This window comes from Indicator indicator, chromosome Z (assembly GCF_027791375.1).
Source record: "Indicator indicator isolate 239-I01 chromosome Z, UM_Iind_1.1, whole genome shotgun sequence".
Lineage (NCBI taxonomy): Eukaryota > Metazoa > Chordata > Aves > Piciformes > Indicatoridae > Indicator > Indicator indicator.
This window is the reverse complement of record NC_072053.1, coordinates 73,655,546-73,671,945: the sequence shown is the minus strand read 5'-3', so window position 1 is coordinate 73,671,945 and position 16,400 is coordinate 73,655,546. Positions and strand designations below refer to the sequence as shown.

General features: G+C 39.3%; 1 protein-coding gene across 1 annotated transcript in view; it reads left to right on the top strand.

The window, feature by feature from the left end:
* Positions 1 to 1,731: 1,731 nt before the first annotated feature.
* The window catches only part of COMMD10 (COMM domain containing 10), a 126,267-nt gene continuing 111,598 nt past the window's right edge, over positions 1,732 to 16,400 (top strand). The window contains exons 1-4 of the mRNA XM_054398060.1: positions 1,732 to 1,763; positions 1,931 to 2,021; positions 4,496 to 4,606; positions 7,139 to 7,294. Of these exons, the coding sequence (XP_054254035.1) occupies positions 1,732 to 1,763; positions 1,931 to 2,021; positions 4,496 to 4,606; positions 7,139 to 7,294 (390 nt within the window). The remainder of the gene's footprint in view (positions 1,764 to 1,930; positions 2,022 to 4,495; positions 4,607 to 7,138; positions 7,295 to 16,400) is intronic.

Here is a 16,400-nt window from a genome sequence, read left to right as displayed (position 1 = left end):
CATTAACGTAAAACTCAGTGTGAAGGAGTTTGATTCCTGATTTTGGTGATAGTATCATTAGCTTACTAAAAAAAGTTATTCACATCGGATGGATCATGGATGCAAGTATAAAATGATAATAACTGAATGGATGTCTGAAAAGTCACAACTTTATAGCATTATTTTCTAGAAATATGAAAAGGTATTAGGAAAAACATTATTTGTGTACTTGAGAGTACTTTGTCTGGTTAGCTTCATTATTTATTATTTCCAACTGGGTACTCTCTTTCCTTTGAAATTTTGAACACAGAATCATACAGAGTGGAAGAAGCCTCCAGAGGTCTCAAGTCAAACTTTCTGTGTGAAACAGGTCCAGCTGGAACAGGTTGGTCAGGATCCAGCTGGGGTTTTATTGTTCATCATTTGGACTATTCATTTTGAATATTAATTTGATACAGAAAGCTTTAAAGAAAATGCTTTAAAATAGGTCCATATGATTATAAAACCAGAGTATTGGCAGCAGACCTGAGTGGTGCATCCAATACCTAAATCAGCTGGAACATTTTAAAATAAGGAAGCAATTGTCTAGACATCCAGTCTCCCTTGCTCATTTTGACTCAACAGTCTTTACAAAATTCTGCTCTCGGGGGATTTTCAAGAACAGGAAGTTACATTATTTCAGCATGGAGAGAAAAAGTAAATTTATTACAAGAGTATTATCTTTCCATGTTTTATAAGAGTACAGAAAAACAGGTGAAATAGTTGAATGTACTTATATCTCACCCCAGAACAACAGCCTGAAGAATAGAGCACGGACTGTGAATCCAACTTCTCATAACGGGTATAGTACAGATGTTGTTTAAAGTCTCATCCAGGAATTCTGCTTTAAAATTGGCCAGGTTTTTCAGTCTTTTTCTCCCCCTGAGATTATTTCTTAAGGCAGTGTCTATTTAAACAGATACTATCTTTTCAAGTGTACTGGCTGAAATCCTGGCCCTATTCAAGTTAAGTGCCTAAATTCTGCTCACTTAACAGAGGCAAGATACCAGCACACAAGTTTATAAACCATTTCTTTAGAGCATTTCAAGAACTTTCAGCCTGTTCCCACCTGCCTCTTGAGTCTACCATTATTTACCACAAGTAACCCTTTGTTCCACACTTTGTAAGTCTCCACAGCCACATTCAGACGTTTTTTGCAGCTTTGTAACATACTGGTTGGCTTCCTAGGAAAACAAGGTTTGGGCAGCCATCCTGCCTGTTCCTTTGCTTAATTGTCTTGTAGCTCATTTTTTTCAGTTCCAGAGGAAACTGATGGAAACTGGCGATCTCACAGATCTTATTCCATCCATTCACAATAACGGCCATGGGGCAGAAATGCCCAGTGCAGTGCTACTTCCCTGTGAGCTAAAACGTTATAGTGAATCCGTTAATGAGGCTTGCCAACCGCGCACACTTGGCCCAAAATATGCATGGCATGTTCTAAGCTTTAGGGCTTGGTGGGAAGAAAAGTTTTGGGTTTTTGCTTGGAACAGGCAATACAGCCAGCCACTATCAGCCACAGCCTCCGGAGCAATTCGCTGTAACACTACTAGCGTGAAAAGTGCATTAAGAGTTTTTTCCTGCCACTTTCCTCCTCACAGCCCCCGCAAGAGCCCGAAGCCCGCCACACGTTAGCCCTGCCTCCGCCAGGGCGGGGCGCCGACGCGTGGCCCCGCTGGGCTGCCGTCGTGGAGTGGGGCCCCAGAGTCCGTCATGGCGGCGCCCGTCATTCCGGAGAGTGACAGGTACTAGCTGTTTTCGCGGCAGCTCTGCTCCTGCCCTTGTCCCGCGCCCGCCACAGCACAGCAGACCAGTGCGGGGGTGGGTAGGGTGAGATGGGGTTGGGGGCTGGGCCTCACCGCGGTGTGGCGAGGCCTATGACCCTCTGACCGTTTCCTTCCCTTCCGCGCAGCATCCGCAGAGCCGTGTCGCTAATCAACGCCGTGGACTCGGGTCGGTTCCCGCGGCTTCTCTCCCGCCTTCTGCAGAAACTGCACCTGAAGGTTTGCGGGGCGGGAGGGGCAAGCGCACCGGGCCGGGGAGGAGGAGAGGAAGAGGGGGGGAAAGGGAGGATGGGGAGCGCGTTGGGCTGCCGCGGGCTGACACGAGGACCAGCCGGGTCTTGTCGGTGTCCTGGCTGCTCTGCCTCAGGCGAAGTCGGAAGTACAGCGACCTGCCGAGCCCGCGCCTCTTGCTATGCTGCGCTTTCCGCCGCATCCTGGCGTGGGACGGGAAGGACCGGAGCCGAGCTGGCAGGAGGCGCGACCCTCCTCTGCCCAAGTGCTACGAAGTCGTCTTTTTGGGACGGATGCAACACTCTTATTTTGTTAAGGAATGATTATATTTTTTAATAAGTACTCCCCTCAGTAATTATCAGAATTACTTAAAAAATCAGAATTATTTCAGGTAGATGAAATAAGAAAGAATAATAAATAGCAGAAAGTGGATTATGTGAGAGCCAGTGACACTGTTCAACCTCACTGTCAGGTGCTGGTGCCTCAGAACACTCTCACAGGAGACACAAGTTCCTTGGCATCTTGTTGCACAAACTCCTCTATTGCCCTTGCAAGAGAAAAACTAAATGCATATATATTTATTATATTTTTTCCTCTCAATTTTCTGTGTCCACCAATACAGCCAGGTTTGTGTTCACTAAAGCAATCAGTGGAACTGGATTGAAAATAAGCCCCAAAATTAATATTTTAAGTGAATATTTTTATCATCTGTACAGATGTTGGTCAGTGTTTGTTTATGGTGGGTTTTTTTGTTTGATTGGTTTTTAATTTGTTTGGTCAGTTGTTGTGGCTTGGAGATTTTTTTGTTTGTTTGTTTGTTTGTTTTTTTAAATTGCTGAATAAATGGTGTAACAGCTGTGTACAAGGATATGCTAGGTTATGGTTGGACTTGATGATCTTAATATGTTTTCCAACCAGGCAATTCTGTGATTCTATGAAACTTAAAAACAAAGAAATAAATTCAGTAATAAGTTTCATTGCACAAGTGTCAAAAAGTCCAATGGAGATTAAATTTTTCTTTGGCACCAAATATTGAACGGGAAAGTATAAGATTAATGCTAAACCAGAAATGGTTTTGTTGAGTTTCTTTGTCTTTCAGTGTCAGATTTTATTTATTCCTTTATTCTATATTTAGGAAAAAACACATACATGCAAACTAAAAGTTAAAATATTATAGGTTAGAAGGAGCACAAAAATTACAAATGTATTAAAGGTCATAATTCTGGGACTATAAGGATTATTTTGATTATTTGATTCAATTGGTGATTTTTTTTTTTCCTACCAAAACTCCTAGCTTGCAATGCTGCTAGTATTTCCTTAGTTGTGTTGTGTGGCTACTAACTCACTGATAACAGGAAAGTGTTACTAATCTTTTAGTTTGTTTTGTTTCTGTTTTTGATTGTTTGTTTGGTTGATTTCTGTACTACCCAGTAACAGTAGAGTAGGTCTTCACAGTTTTGATTAGCATTTACATTAGGCAAAGTGGGTCTTTTTAATTTAGCTCACTCAATCTCATGATTAGCTGGACCTTTCAAAGTGTCTGGCTCTAGGGCATGTTTAACTGCTGGGCACTTTAAATAAATTGTCTTGCCTTAACAAAGTAGACACTTGGATCTCTGCATTTCCTTCTGACAGATAATGATTGAAATAATGTTTCCATTTTTATACTCTGGTTACAAACATTGTGATCATTGAAGTTTTTGTGTAATTGCCTCATTTTGTTTTTTCTGACAGCCAAATTGCCTTTTTTTTTTTTTTAACGTAGCTTTGCAGTGTTGGATTACTCAGTGGTCTAAATATGGTGTTTTGATGTCTGTAGTATAGATTTGTTAGTAATTACTTTTAACAAGATGGCAATATCTACATTTAAATTACTGTTTAATTTGCTGTAGTATAATAAATGTAACTACTATGCTTTAAAAGCAGAGCACATTCTCATTCATCTTCTGTAATATGGTAGGCTGTAGATTCAAATCTGACTTTCAAAATAGACATACATTAGACCTTTATTTCTGTTGTGACAGCATGGGTGGTTTTCAGGAGAGTGTTCAAAGTGGAAGAAGCATAGGTAATGAATTTCACTAGATTATTCCCTTCAAGGAATGCACTTTGTCCTTTTCTTCCTTTTGTTTCAACAAGATTTTTGGAGATGATCTGACAGTTGAAAGAAAAACATTTCTTTGGTGTCTCTTAGGTGCAAAGAGAAAGCATTTTCTTGTGATGTATTTCAAGCAATCCTGACAACTTCTCATGGGATACTGTTGACTTTTAATTTTGGTGTTCAGTGAGAGGAATTGCGTTCTGTTTTTTTTCTGTTAGAAAGGAGCATTGCTTTGTTCTTTCTAGTCAAAGACAACTGAATAGATTCTCTGTTTATAAAAATGGAGAGAAAGTTCGTGTTTTGACAAGTATGTTTGTGACTGCTAAATGGAATGTCAGGACTAACCATTTTTGTGCTTCAGGCTGAAAGCAGCTTCAGTGAAGAAGAGGAAGAAAAACTTCAAATAGCTTTTTCATTGGAAAAGCAGGATCTTCATCTTGTTCTCGAAACTATATCCTTCATTTTGGAACAGGTACCTTCTTTTTATCATCATAAGTTGCTAAATAAGATGGTTTCTTAAATACAATTGTAAATTCCAAAAATGTAAAAATCGGGTTAAAAAGGCATTACCTAAGGTATCTGCAGTATGTTGTGTCTTTTTTGGGTACACGGCTTTACTGCTGTCATTTGTTTGTCTTTGTGATTTGGATTGGACTCACTTCATTTCTGGAGTGAGTTTCTGGCTAATCCAAATATAGGTGTGGAAGAGAGCTCTGCATGATTATGAGAAGTGTGATGATTATGAGATAGTAATCTTCACTCTTATTCATTGTAAGCAAGCTAGACATACTTTTTTGGTTTTACTTCCTGTAGTGAAAATATTGAATGGCATTAACTGATCACTGCTTAAGGTAAATTAAGTGTCAGTTATGGAAAATTTTTGTGCACCTAAGCATGTGTGATGTGGCTCTAGTATCTGAATGAGAAGGTGACTGCATGGTGTAGAGCTGAAGATCTTGTAAACAAAGGAGGTTTTCTAGTTCTACAGTCTATTACTACTCAGATTGGGAAGCCAAGGTATTACCTATTAAATATGGTAGCATTCTTGGAAAGTATCACAGCTGTGATGTCATCGATCCATTTCCTGCAAGTACAGTAAGCATGGTCAGTGCAGAGTGTGTGCACACTGATGGTTTGTTGTGGGATTTGAATCTTTTTCTGTTCTTAGACATCAGTTCGTAATTAGTTCAAGTAGTTAACACATTCCACAGCATTTGAAAGAAAGAAAACAAACAAACAGTTCTCCCCTTGGCTCCAAAAAATCAAAACAAAACCTGAGGTTGCATTCAGACTGGAATTTCATCTCAATCAAACAGAGACATATCTGTTTTATTGACTGCTCCTAATGTCACAGTATCACAGTATATCAGAGGTTGGAAGGGACCTCAAGAGATCTTCAGGTCCAACCCCCCTGCCAGAGCAGGATCACTTACAGTAGTCCGCACAGGAATGCATCCAGGTGGGTTTTGAAAGTCTCCAGAGAAGGAGACTCCACAACCCCCCTGGGCAGCTTGTTCCAGTGCTTCGACACCCTCACTGTAGAGAAGTTTCTCCTCATGTTGAGGTGAAATCTTCTGTGTTCTAGTTTGAACCCATTGTTCCTTGTCCTATCACTGTGAACCACTGAAAAGAGCCTGGCCCCCTCCACTTGATACCCGCCCCTCAGATATTGATAGACATTGATCAGATCCCCTCTCAGTCTTCTCCAGACTAAACAGCCCCAGAGATCTCAATCTCTCTTCGTAGGAGAGATGCTCAAGTCCCCTAATCATCCTCGTGGCTCTCTGTTGGATTCTCTCCAGCAGTTTTCTGTCTGTCTTGAACTGGGGAGCCCAAAACTGGACACAGTATTCCAGATGTGGTCTCACCAGGGCAGAGTATAGAAGTAGAAGAACTTCCCTAGACCTTCTGGACACACCTTTCTTGATGCATCCCAGGATCCCATTGGCTCTCCTGGCCACAAAGGCACATTGTTGTTCCATGGAGAACTTGCTGTCCACCAGCACTCCAAGGTCTTTCTCCATGGAGCTGCTTTCCAGCAGGGCAGCCCCTAACCTGTACTGGTGTCTATTGTTATTTCTCCTCAGCTGTAGGACTTTGCACTTGTCCTTATTAAACTTCATGAGGTTTGATTTCACCAGACTGCTTCATTTATATGATAATTATTGGACATTAATAGACAAGAAGAAAGCTAAATCTCCTTTATAACTGACTTCTTTTGCATTAACAAAAAAAAAGAGAGAGAGAATGGAAAGGATATTAATATCTGCCCAAAGAAGAATCCTAGAGGGAATGCATGTTGTATGAGAATTCTGTGTACTTGCTGATAGCTGTGCTTTTTAGAGTAGCTGCTTCTTCTGTCAGAGCATAACTTTTTTAACAGCCCTTTGCTCTATGGACCAATTATAGATAATAAGACTGCTTCATGGTCTTTGCTGCATATGTTGTTTATCTATTTGTTTTTCTTCCCTGCCCTGGTGCAGATGAAGTTCTGTTTTGGCAATGGAGACCAGCATAATGTATGGATCATTCATCACAAAAACCAATGCTAGTAGTGAGGTTATAACAAACTCATCTTGTTTTTGTCAAACTGTTCCTGTCTTTTTAGAACATTACATTGTAGTTCAAGCTTGTTTGAGCAGTGGGAATTTGGAAAAGTTGTTCTCTCTTCATGGTTACAATTGACTTCAAATATCCCTTTTTTTTTTTTTTCAGTGATAGCTGTTTTGGCAATATCTACAGTGGAAATGTTGTAGGTGTAGCTTGTATATGTGTTGTTTGTTGGGTCTTTTTTGTAGTTTGTCTAGAATAATTTGAAATATTGCATTGTGAGGTACAATTGACATAGAAAAGGGTGACTGTCTTCCCCACCAGAGAGCTAAGATGAACAGAAGGCTTACACTCCCACAGCTGGTAGTAAAACTCTTGTGTGAACATGCTGGCTGTGATCTGCCACAAGTGGTAGAACAGTACTCAACAACAGCACTTACTTTCCTTTTAACAGGCAGTCTATCATAATTTGAAGCCTGCTTCATTGCAACAACAGCTGCAAAGCATTCACCTGGATCAAGACAAATCTGAAGCATTTGCCAGTGCATGGGCAGCTGCAGGTCAAGATACGATTGAAAAGTTCAGGCAGAGGATTTTGACCCCTCAGAAGGTAATGATTTTTTTTCTGAGAGCGAAGAAAGCTGTGTATGTTTGTTTGGAAGTACTGGAAAATACAGAGTCCTTACTAGGTAGTAGATAAGTATGATCTGGCTGTGGAGTTCCACTATCTCAGACAATGCATGTTAGCTGAGCTGCTGTAGTGGATGAAAGTTTACTATATGTGCACTGTTACAATATAAAGTAATATGACCTACATACCATTTGGAGATGTTTGTGAACGTGCTGTACAATATGTTAAGGGTGAAATGCTCTTGAACACCTGTAGTGGTTTAGCTCTTTAGCCTGTTGGTTCTTTGTACTTAAAGTATATCTGAGTTTCCTCCCACGTTTGGTTTTGTGAGGTGGTTAGATGGTGAATTTTGTGAGATACTCACTATGTTTTTGAGGTAATTTTCTATGATGGCATAAAAATCTTTTAACTTTTTGCCAGTTAAAACTGTTCCATGCTGTAGAAGTCTCATTGTGCCTTTAAGCATAAATGTCTACATACATGAGAGGGCATAACATCCTTCTGTGGATTCATAATGAGCTTTAAACTGCATTAGAACATGTATACAGAACACATCAGTATCAGGATCTGATAGTTCAAAGAACTGTGGAACACTGAATCAGTTGATTGGATTATTGCATACAAAGCCTGGGAAGACCTTATAACTACATTTCAACATCTGAAGGGGACCTGCGGGAAGGCTGAAGAAGGACTGTGTAGAAAGGCTTGTAGTGACAGGACAAGGAGCAATGGTTTTTAACTGGGGCAGGGTAGTTTTAGGTTGGACATAAGGAAGAAGTTCTTTACAGTGAGAGTGGTAAAACAGTGGAACAGGTTGCCCAGGGATGTAGTTGAGGCCATGTCCCTGGGGATGGTCAAGATCAGACTTAATGTGGCCCTGGGCAGCCTGATTTGCTTGGTGTCCCTGCTGGTTGCAGGAGGTTTGGGCAAGATGATCTTTGAGGGTCCCTTCCAACCCAGTGCAATATGTGATTCTGTGAATTATTCTTGCTCTATTTTTATCATCGATACACTTCTCGTTAGGATAAAATTCAGTTTATTACTTTATGATTTAAAAATACATGTAGAAAATAATTTTCACATATAAGGTAGCCATTATATACTGACAAAAGTAGACCAATATGTTTTATACTAACAGCTTGACACCTAAATAAACTTAGAATTTATTAAAGTGTAAGATATCTATTTTGAGAAAACAAGGTTTGTCTTTGGAGGTACTCAGAATTACATCATAAAGGATGTTTCCAAAGTTTAGACTTGGTCCTTTTGTAAAACTAGGTAATTTTAGACAGAATTTGTAGGATTTTCCTGTGCAAAATCAGAGTAATTTATGAATGTAAATAAGTAAATGACTGATAATGTAACTATGCAGAAAAAGATTTGAGTTGAAAAGATGTTTAGGGCTTCTGTCTTTTTGAGATAATATTTGCCAGTGCCAAGCATACAAGTCTCAAAATTTAAATGGTGAGGGATACAGTGAGTATGTAGGCAAGCATCACTCTCCATTGAAGAAGGTGAGGAATTTGGAAACCAAGTGAAATCATGCAAGATTGGGAAGCTGACTTTTCAGGATACCACATATGCATGTAGTATGGAAGGCAGTTCTGAAGATATACTACAAAACAGCTGTCTGAGAATTTTCTTCAGACATACTGTCTTCTAATATATATTTTACTGCTGCGTCTCCAACATACATCAAACTGAAAAATACATTTGGTTCTCTTTTATTTGGAGCTTGTACTACACACACCTGGGGTCCTTCTGTGACCTAGTTTGGGGATGACGTTCTGTTTTTAGTCTGCATTTCTATGAGACCTGCAACAGTGCTTTTGGTGTATGTTAGAATTTTGAGATTTTTTTGTTACTTCACATAATGATCTCACATAATGGACTAACATTTTGCGAGTATAGCACATTCTGTGTAAAGCCACTTTAAACTGTCACTTCAGATTAAGCTTGTAGAAAAGCAACTGCCAAAATTACATACTTCAGCTTGGGTTTTAGCATGAAAGCAGGTTGAAATATAGGTGTGTGTTTCTATGTAAAGCATCATTTCATCCCCTTTCTTTTCTTTTCTTTTCTTAGCCTACATGATGAATTGTCAGTTTGAGTGTGAGTGTAGATACAAAAGTGTAATTTGAGCTTGAACTTGAGTTTACTTTCTCAGTTCACTTTAAACTTCTTAATTCGATAGAGTAAAAAATCCTGACATTTCTTTAACCCAAAGCTTCAATTCACAGAACTAAGTAAAGCATTTATTTTGCTAACAAGGCACATAGAGGTAAAATAGTTTTTAAAATTCCATGGGATAATGGAAGAACTCACCATCTCTTTGTCTTATAAATCTCCTTGTAATGTCTTACGAGTGCAGTAGATGACAGCATGCTCTCATCATTATTTCCTTCTATATTCTCTAGGTAATTGTTTATCAGCACGTATTTGCTGTATTTTTTTTCCATACTTTGAGCCTATGGTGGTCAAAATACTTTATTATTTGTGATATATTGTTATAGTAGCTAAGTTGCTGTAGACTTTCATCAGCATTTTGAATTAAAGTTAGAAGAAGGTAGAATCATGAAAAATGCTTAGACCAGAGTGCTAGCTTTTTAGATGAGATTTACAATTTAGTTTTTTTAGATTGATTTAGAGATTATACTAACTTCTTTCTTTGTAAAAAGAGATGTCTCCAATTATTAATACTTTGCATCATGTATCTACTGGAAGAACATTTAAAACAATTGACCCTATCAATGTACTCTCAGTATAGGTACTTCTTTACTGTGTAAGTTAATGGTTTGCAGTGTTCACTTCTCTCTCAGAAGCAATATTAGGTTCACAAAAATAACCTGACCGTTCTGTTGTCATCATTGTCAGCAGCAGCATCATCACAGAACGGTTTGAGGTGGGAAGGGATGTCTCAAGGTCATCTGGTCCTCCTGCTCAAGAAGGGCCATCCAGAATCAGTCTCTCAGGACTGTGTCTAGATGGCATTTGGACATTTCAAAAGATGTTCACCCACCTTCTTGGGCAATCTGGTGTCAGTGCTTGGTCACCCTCAAATTGCAAAAATGTTTTACTGCGTTTTACAGAGCCTCCTGTGTTTCAGTTTATGCCCACTGACTCTGGTCTTGTCGCTGGACACCACTGGAAAGAGCTTGGTGCTGTCCTTCTTGCTCCCTTGTTTCAGGTGTTTATGTATATTGAAATTTCCCTGAACCTTCTCTTCTCCAGGCTGAACAGTCCTAGCTCTCTCAACCTTTCCTCGTATGTGAGGTACTCCAGTCCAGTTATCGTCTTTGTGATGATACTCTCTCCACCAGTTCAGTATCTGCTCTGTTGGGGAACCCAGCACTGCATTCAACATTCCAGGTGTGTCGTCACCAGTGCAGAGTAAGATGGGAGGGATCACCTCCATCAATTTGCTGGCAGTAGTTGTAGTTCTTGCCCAGGATACCATTAGCCTTCTTTGCTAAAAGGACACATTTCTGGCTCACGTTCAGCTTGGTGTCCTTCATGTCTCAAGGTCCTTTTACACAAAACAATTTTCTAGCTGGGTGACTTCCAGTGTGTACTCAGGCCTGGGGTTGTCCTTCCCCACAGGCAGGACTTTGCACTTAACCTTGTTGAAGTTCATGAGATTTTTGCCAGCCTGTGTCTCCAGGCTGTCGTGGTCCTTTGCTGTGGCAGCACAAATGCCTGGTGTAGTCACTTTTCCTACTTCTGTGTCATCTGCAAACTTGCTGAGGGTGAACTGAGTTGTATGAGAAGTTGTTGAGAAGTATGGCTAGCAAGCCAAGGAAAGTGATTCAGCTGTTGTGTGCTGCTCTGATAGGAGTAAGGTCATAGATGACACCAAGTTAGGTGGGAGTGTTGATCTTCATGAGGGTAGGGAGTCTCTAGAGAGGGACTTGGGTAGATTGCATCAATGGGTCAGCATTAACTGGATGAGTTTTAAGAAGGCCAGTGCCAGGTCCTGCACTTGGGTCACAACAACCCCAAGCAATGCTACATGCTTGGGGAAGTGTGGCTGGAGAGCTGTCTGGCAGACAGGGACCTGGGGGTCCTAATTGACAAGCAGCTGAATATGAGCAAGTAGTGTGCCCAGGTGGCCAAGAAAGCCAATGGCATCCTGGCCTGTATTAGAAATGCTGTGTCCGGCAGGAGTAGGGAAGTGATTGTCCCCTTGTACTCAGCTCTGGTGAGGCCACACCTCAACTATTGTGCTCAGTTTTGGGCATCTCAATACAAGAGACATGAAGATGCTGGAGTGAATGCAGAGGAGGGCAACAAAGCTGATGAAGGGCCTGGAGAATAAATTTTATGAAGAGCGACTGAAGGAGCTGGGGCTGTTTAGACTGAAAAAGAGGAGGCTGAGGGGAGACCTCATCTCTCTCTACACTACCTGAAAGGACATTGTGGAGAGGCTGGTGCTGGTCTCTTCTCACTGGTAATTAGTGATAGAACAAGAGCTGCGATTGGGTAGTTTATAGACTAGACATTAGGAAGACTTTTTTTGTGGAAAGAGTGGTCAGGCATTGGAATGAGCTGCCCAAGGATGTGGTTGAGTCACTGGATGTGTGTAAAGGTTGTTTGGATGTGGTGCTTGAGAATATGGTTTAGGGGTGAACCTTGCAGAGTAGGGTTATTGGTTGGACTTGGTGATCCTGAGGGTCTTTTCCAACCTGAAAGTTTCTGTGATTCTGTGACCCCACCTGGAGAGCTACATCCTGCTCTGGAATCCTTAGCACAAGACATGAACCTGTTGGAACAGTTACAGAATAAAGCTGTAAAAATGATGCAAGAGCTGGAACAGCTCCCCTGTGAAGAAAGACTGAGAGACTTAGGGTTGTTTAGCCTGGAGAAGAGAAGGCTCTGGGAAAAACATTACTATGGTCTTTAATACTTAAAGGAAGCTCAGAAAAATGATAGTGAAAGGCTTTGTAATGGTGCCTGTAATGTCAGAAAAAACAGGCAACGTTTTTAAACTGAAGGAGGATGGGTTTAAGTCTAATACAAAGAAGACTTTATACAGTGAGGACACTGGAACAGGTTGCCTGGAGAAACTGTGGAAGTGTTAAAAGTCAGACTGGATGGGGCTTTCAACAATGTGACCTAGTGAAAGATGTCCCTGCTCATGGTAGGAGAGTTGGACTAGGTTCTGTTCTAAGCCAAACCATTATATGATGCTATGAATTCAGATTTGTTTTTTCATTCATATTCTTTTAAAAATGTACATCTGGGCTTTCTGGTTGTCACTGCATGTTTATTGGATGCTTTTACTGACCTGCTGTTCAGGTGGTGTTCAGGACTTCATATTAATTCAGAATTCAGAGTATGTGTGAACATACTTATATGTGTGAGTTTGCAGTGTAACTAAGAAAGATATAGTTGGAATTTTATCTTCATTTCAAAGTGTTTTACTGAAATAAAAGTGGCAAAATAATTCTGAGTCTTTCCTGGCATCTGGTACTTAGAAGCTGTGTATTTCTGAAGTTCTGAAATGCTGCCACTAAGTCTACTTTCTGTGGAGTGCACAAGAAGGACCAGATACTAATCTTTAATTTCTGTTGATATTTAACTTCTTTAATTTAGAGGTATGATTTGCACATTGTGCAAACATTGGAACCTTTGGGCAAATTGAATGAAGAACTGAGGATCGATTGACTTATGGCCAAACTAAGTTAACGGGTAACTAACTGTCTAGGATCATTATTTTGTAACATTACTAATTAATTTGGCTCATCACCATTTTTGAGAGAATAGGCCACTGCATCTTTTGGCTTGCAGCAGTGCTCACATTTGGAGTCCAGACCACTGGCTATTCTGAGAAGTAATTTCTTGCAGACGTTTCACTTGTATTGACATGTAATTTCTTGTAAACCATATTTTTCTTCTTGCTTGCAAACTACAATGTGATAAAAACTAGTATTCTGGGTTCAGGGTCTTTTCTTTGCAGGAGATGTAGGTGGTAGTGTGCTGGCTGAGAGCTGCATTAGGGTGTCAAGCCAAATTGAGTTTCTTAGCACAACAGAACAAGTATTTCCCAGAATACCGAGTAGGTGAAGTTTTCTGTGGCATATTGAACTCTATTTGTAATTGTTAGAGAGTAAAATGCTCTTTTTTTTTTAATATGGTCTTTGAAAGTTTTTGTTTTGGTGTGGATTGTTTAGTTGATGAGATGTTACTGTCTTGAGAAATTAATAAAAAACATAGAATTAAGCTGTGCTATATAATAGTATTTATTTTCTCACTTCATTTTTTCATTTTTCTTCACTGAGCTATAGGCAGTTCTCAGCTGCACTGGTTTATTAATTGTGTGTATTCTGTTGCTTGCATTGGTTCTTTGAACCTTTACTCATAGGGCAGTTACTTTATTGTATTATTTCTATTATATAATACAGTTCTAGTCGATTAGAGTGATGGTAATTATATCAGCTTTTTTCTTTGACTGTGTTCTTAATTTGGCCCCTAGAATGACAAGCTAGTGGTAATAGCTGATACCAATCTGATACCTGACTTGGTATCAAGTCTTTGCTTGGTAATGTATCAGTTTGGAAATCAGGACATGTATTGATCGGATTAAAAAGTAGTTTTTCCTCTCTGCAAAGAAGAGCTAGCATTTTAGTAGGGTTTACTCTGAATTCTCATGTCAGTTTTCCATCACTTCTATTGCTTTTCTCCCCATTCCTCTATGTTATGTTCTCTGTATGGTTTGGTTTTTTAATTTTTTTTGTATTCTGTGTAAATCTTACTTGTTTTAAAGGCAGGTCAAGCTAAATGCATCATAGCTTTCTTGTTTTGGAAAGTTATTCAGGGTATCTTTAAAATATGTATAATTAAAAAAAAAAAAAAAGAGTCCTGTGTTGCCAAGCAGGAGAAGATTTTTATAGCCTTTAGACAGCATTACTTAATATAATGATGCGTGGGAATGCAACTAGTGAAATTACGCACCTAAATTCTTGATGGAGCTGTCAATTCTGTATCTTGAGTGGTTGGTTGAAGCCATATGGGAAAAACTCTGAAAGTAGTTTTCTGTCAGAAACTGGCCTTCTTGCTAAGGGGTGTATATTTAATGGGAATATGCTAAATTCTGTCTGCTAAACGCTGGCAAATCTACAGAAATAGTCTGAAACACATGCATCGTATGGTGGTTGTGACAAAAAAAAATAAAAAAGAAAAGAGAATTGACGTGCTCTGTGTGTGTTGTGGGGGAAAGATTCTTCTACCAGGAGAAACGCAAATTAAGGAGGAATGCAGCTCAAGCGGACAATCTTTGTTTCTTGTTACTGTCTGCTGCACTAGTCACAGTAACAAACAGGTCACAAAGACTGTGTTGCATTGTCACAGTGAATTGCTAACCAACCTGCATTATATGATCCCATCACAGACAGTGACAAAGAGAATGCAGATGATGAAAGATGTAGTAAAGACACAGTTTTATACCTACTGAGATTTATATTAATAGCTAGCTACTGCATGACTGAGTCTTTAATCTTCTACCTGCCCAGGTTTGTCAGTACGTTTTTAATTGTGTAAGATTTTTAAGCACTACCTTTAGAGGACTTTTAAATTAGTTTTCCCTGTCCTTCTAACTCTTTTCTGTCTTCTACAGAGACAGTGTATGTGGTATAGACTGGAAGAAGATACTTTAAAAAAATGCTTAAAACCAGTTAAAACATTTGTGCTAAAAGATGCACACATGCTTATCTTGTGTAACTTCTTGTGTAATACAAATTGTAATTTTTCTTCAATATATAAAAGAGGTTTTGAAACAGGTCTGGTTGTGATTTCAAAGCTTGCAATGACAGGTAATTTCTGGGATTTTTTTTATGGTTAATAAAAATCTGTGCCTTATCTCTAATTAAAATCTGCCTAACTTCATATTCTGCTGTTGGATATTGCTATATATTCTTCTGCTAGATAAAAGAGCCAGTCAGTTATGGCTTTTCCATATAAATGCTCATAGTCTGCTGTATATTTTTACTGCTGCTCTGTGCCCACAAATTTCCCACAGAGAGGCAGAGCAGTTCTACCTTTCGTACAAAGCAAATCCCTAAATACTAGGGTTTTGGAAATTTGAATGCTGTTTCTAATGTTTGTCATGCAGTCCCTTTCTATTTGCTCTCTAGCTAGCTGCTTATCAGTTAAAATACATGTAAAAATGAACAGCTGCAGTAACTTCAATTAGGGAAAAGTCTTTTGAAGTTACTGCTTCTTAGCGGTTGTCTTGCTCTACCAATTTCATGTCATATTATTTCTTTTGTTTCTTCCTATTTGAAGTACACTGGTACTTCTTGGTGTGTTTTTCCTTTTTTTTTAATTCAAAGATTAAAGATGTGAGGGATTTTGCTTTGAATATTGAATGAAGAAGTCTGAAAATACTGTTTTCCTCGGCATATTTGCTAAGTAAGGTTTGCTGAAGGGAAGTAAGGCCTTATCCTTGCAGACAAAAATGGGAACTCAGAGGAAATTAACCCTCCAGGAGGGAGACAATCTTAGGTGAAGAATTTCGTTCATATTACATATTCACCAAAGGAGATTGCTTTGGATGCTCACTTTATGCAGATTTTTCCTTTTAGAATTGAATTTTTTCTGGTTTTAATACTTGCTTAATATTCAAATCCTTTCTGAGAGGTAACCGAGATACTGGATTTTTGGCTTGCTACTCTTGCTTTTTCTAGCCTTAATTACAAGCTGAAACTCACAGTTTACAAAGTTGAATCACTCCTCATTTTATTTTTTTTCCTGCCTCCTAAAGTTGCTGATGTCATTAGGAGAAGATGTGAGTTGTACAGCAAACATAATGTGTAGCCTGTGGCTTTCTTCAGTGCCTCTGTATCCCATTATCTTTCATTAACCACTTGGTTGGGTCTTTGACCCAGTGTGTTGATTTTTTTTTTTTTTAAATGATAGGACCCAAACCCACAAAAATTATTTCTTTGTTTTTAAAATCCCACAATTTTTCCTTTTGGAAATTGTGTTCTCTTGGGTCAGTCTTTCCACAGGATTCTGTAAATTTGCTGTCCATCTGCCTGACACAATACAACCCTTTCCATACCTCTTATGTTACCAACTACCATTTCTA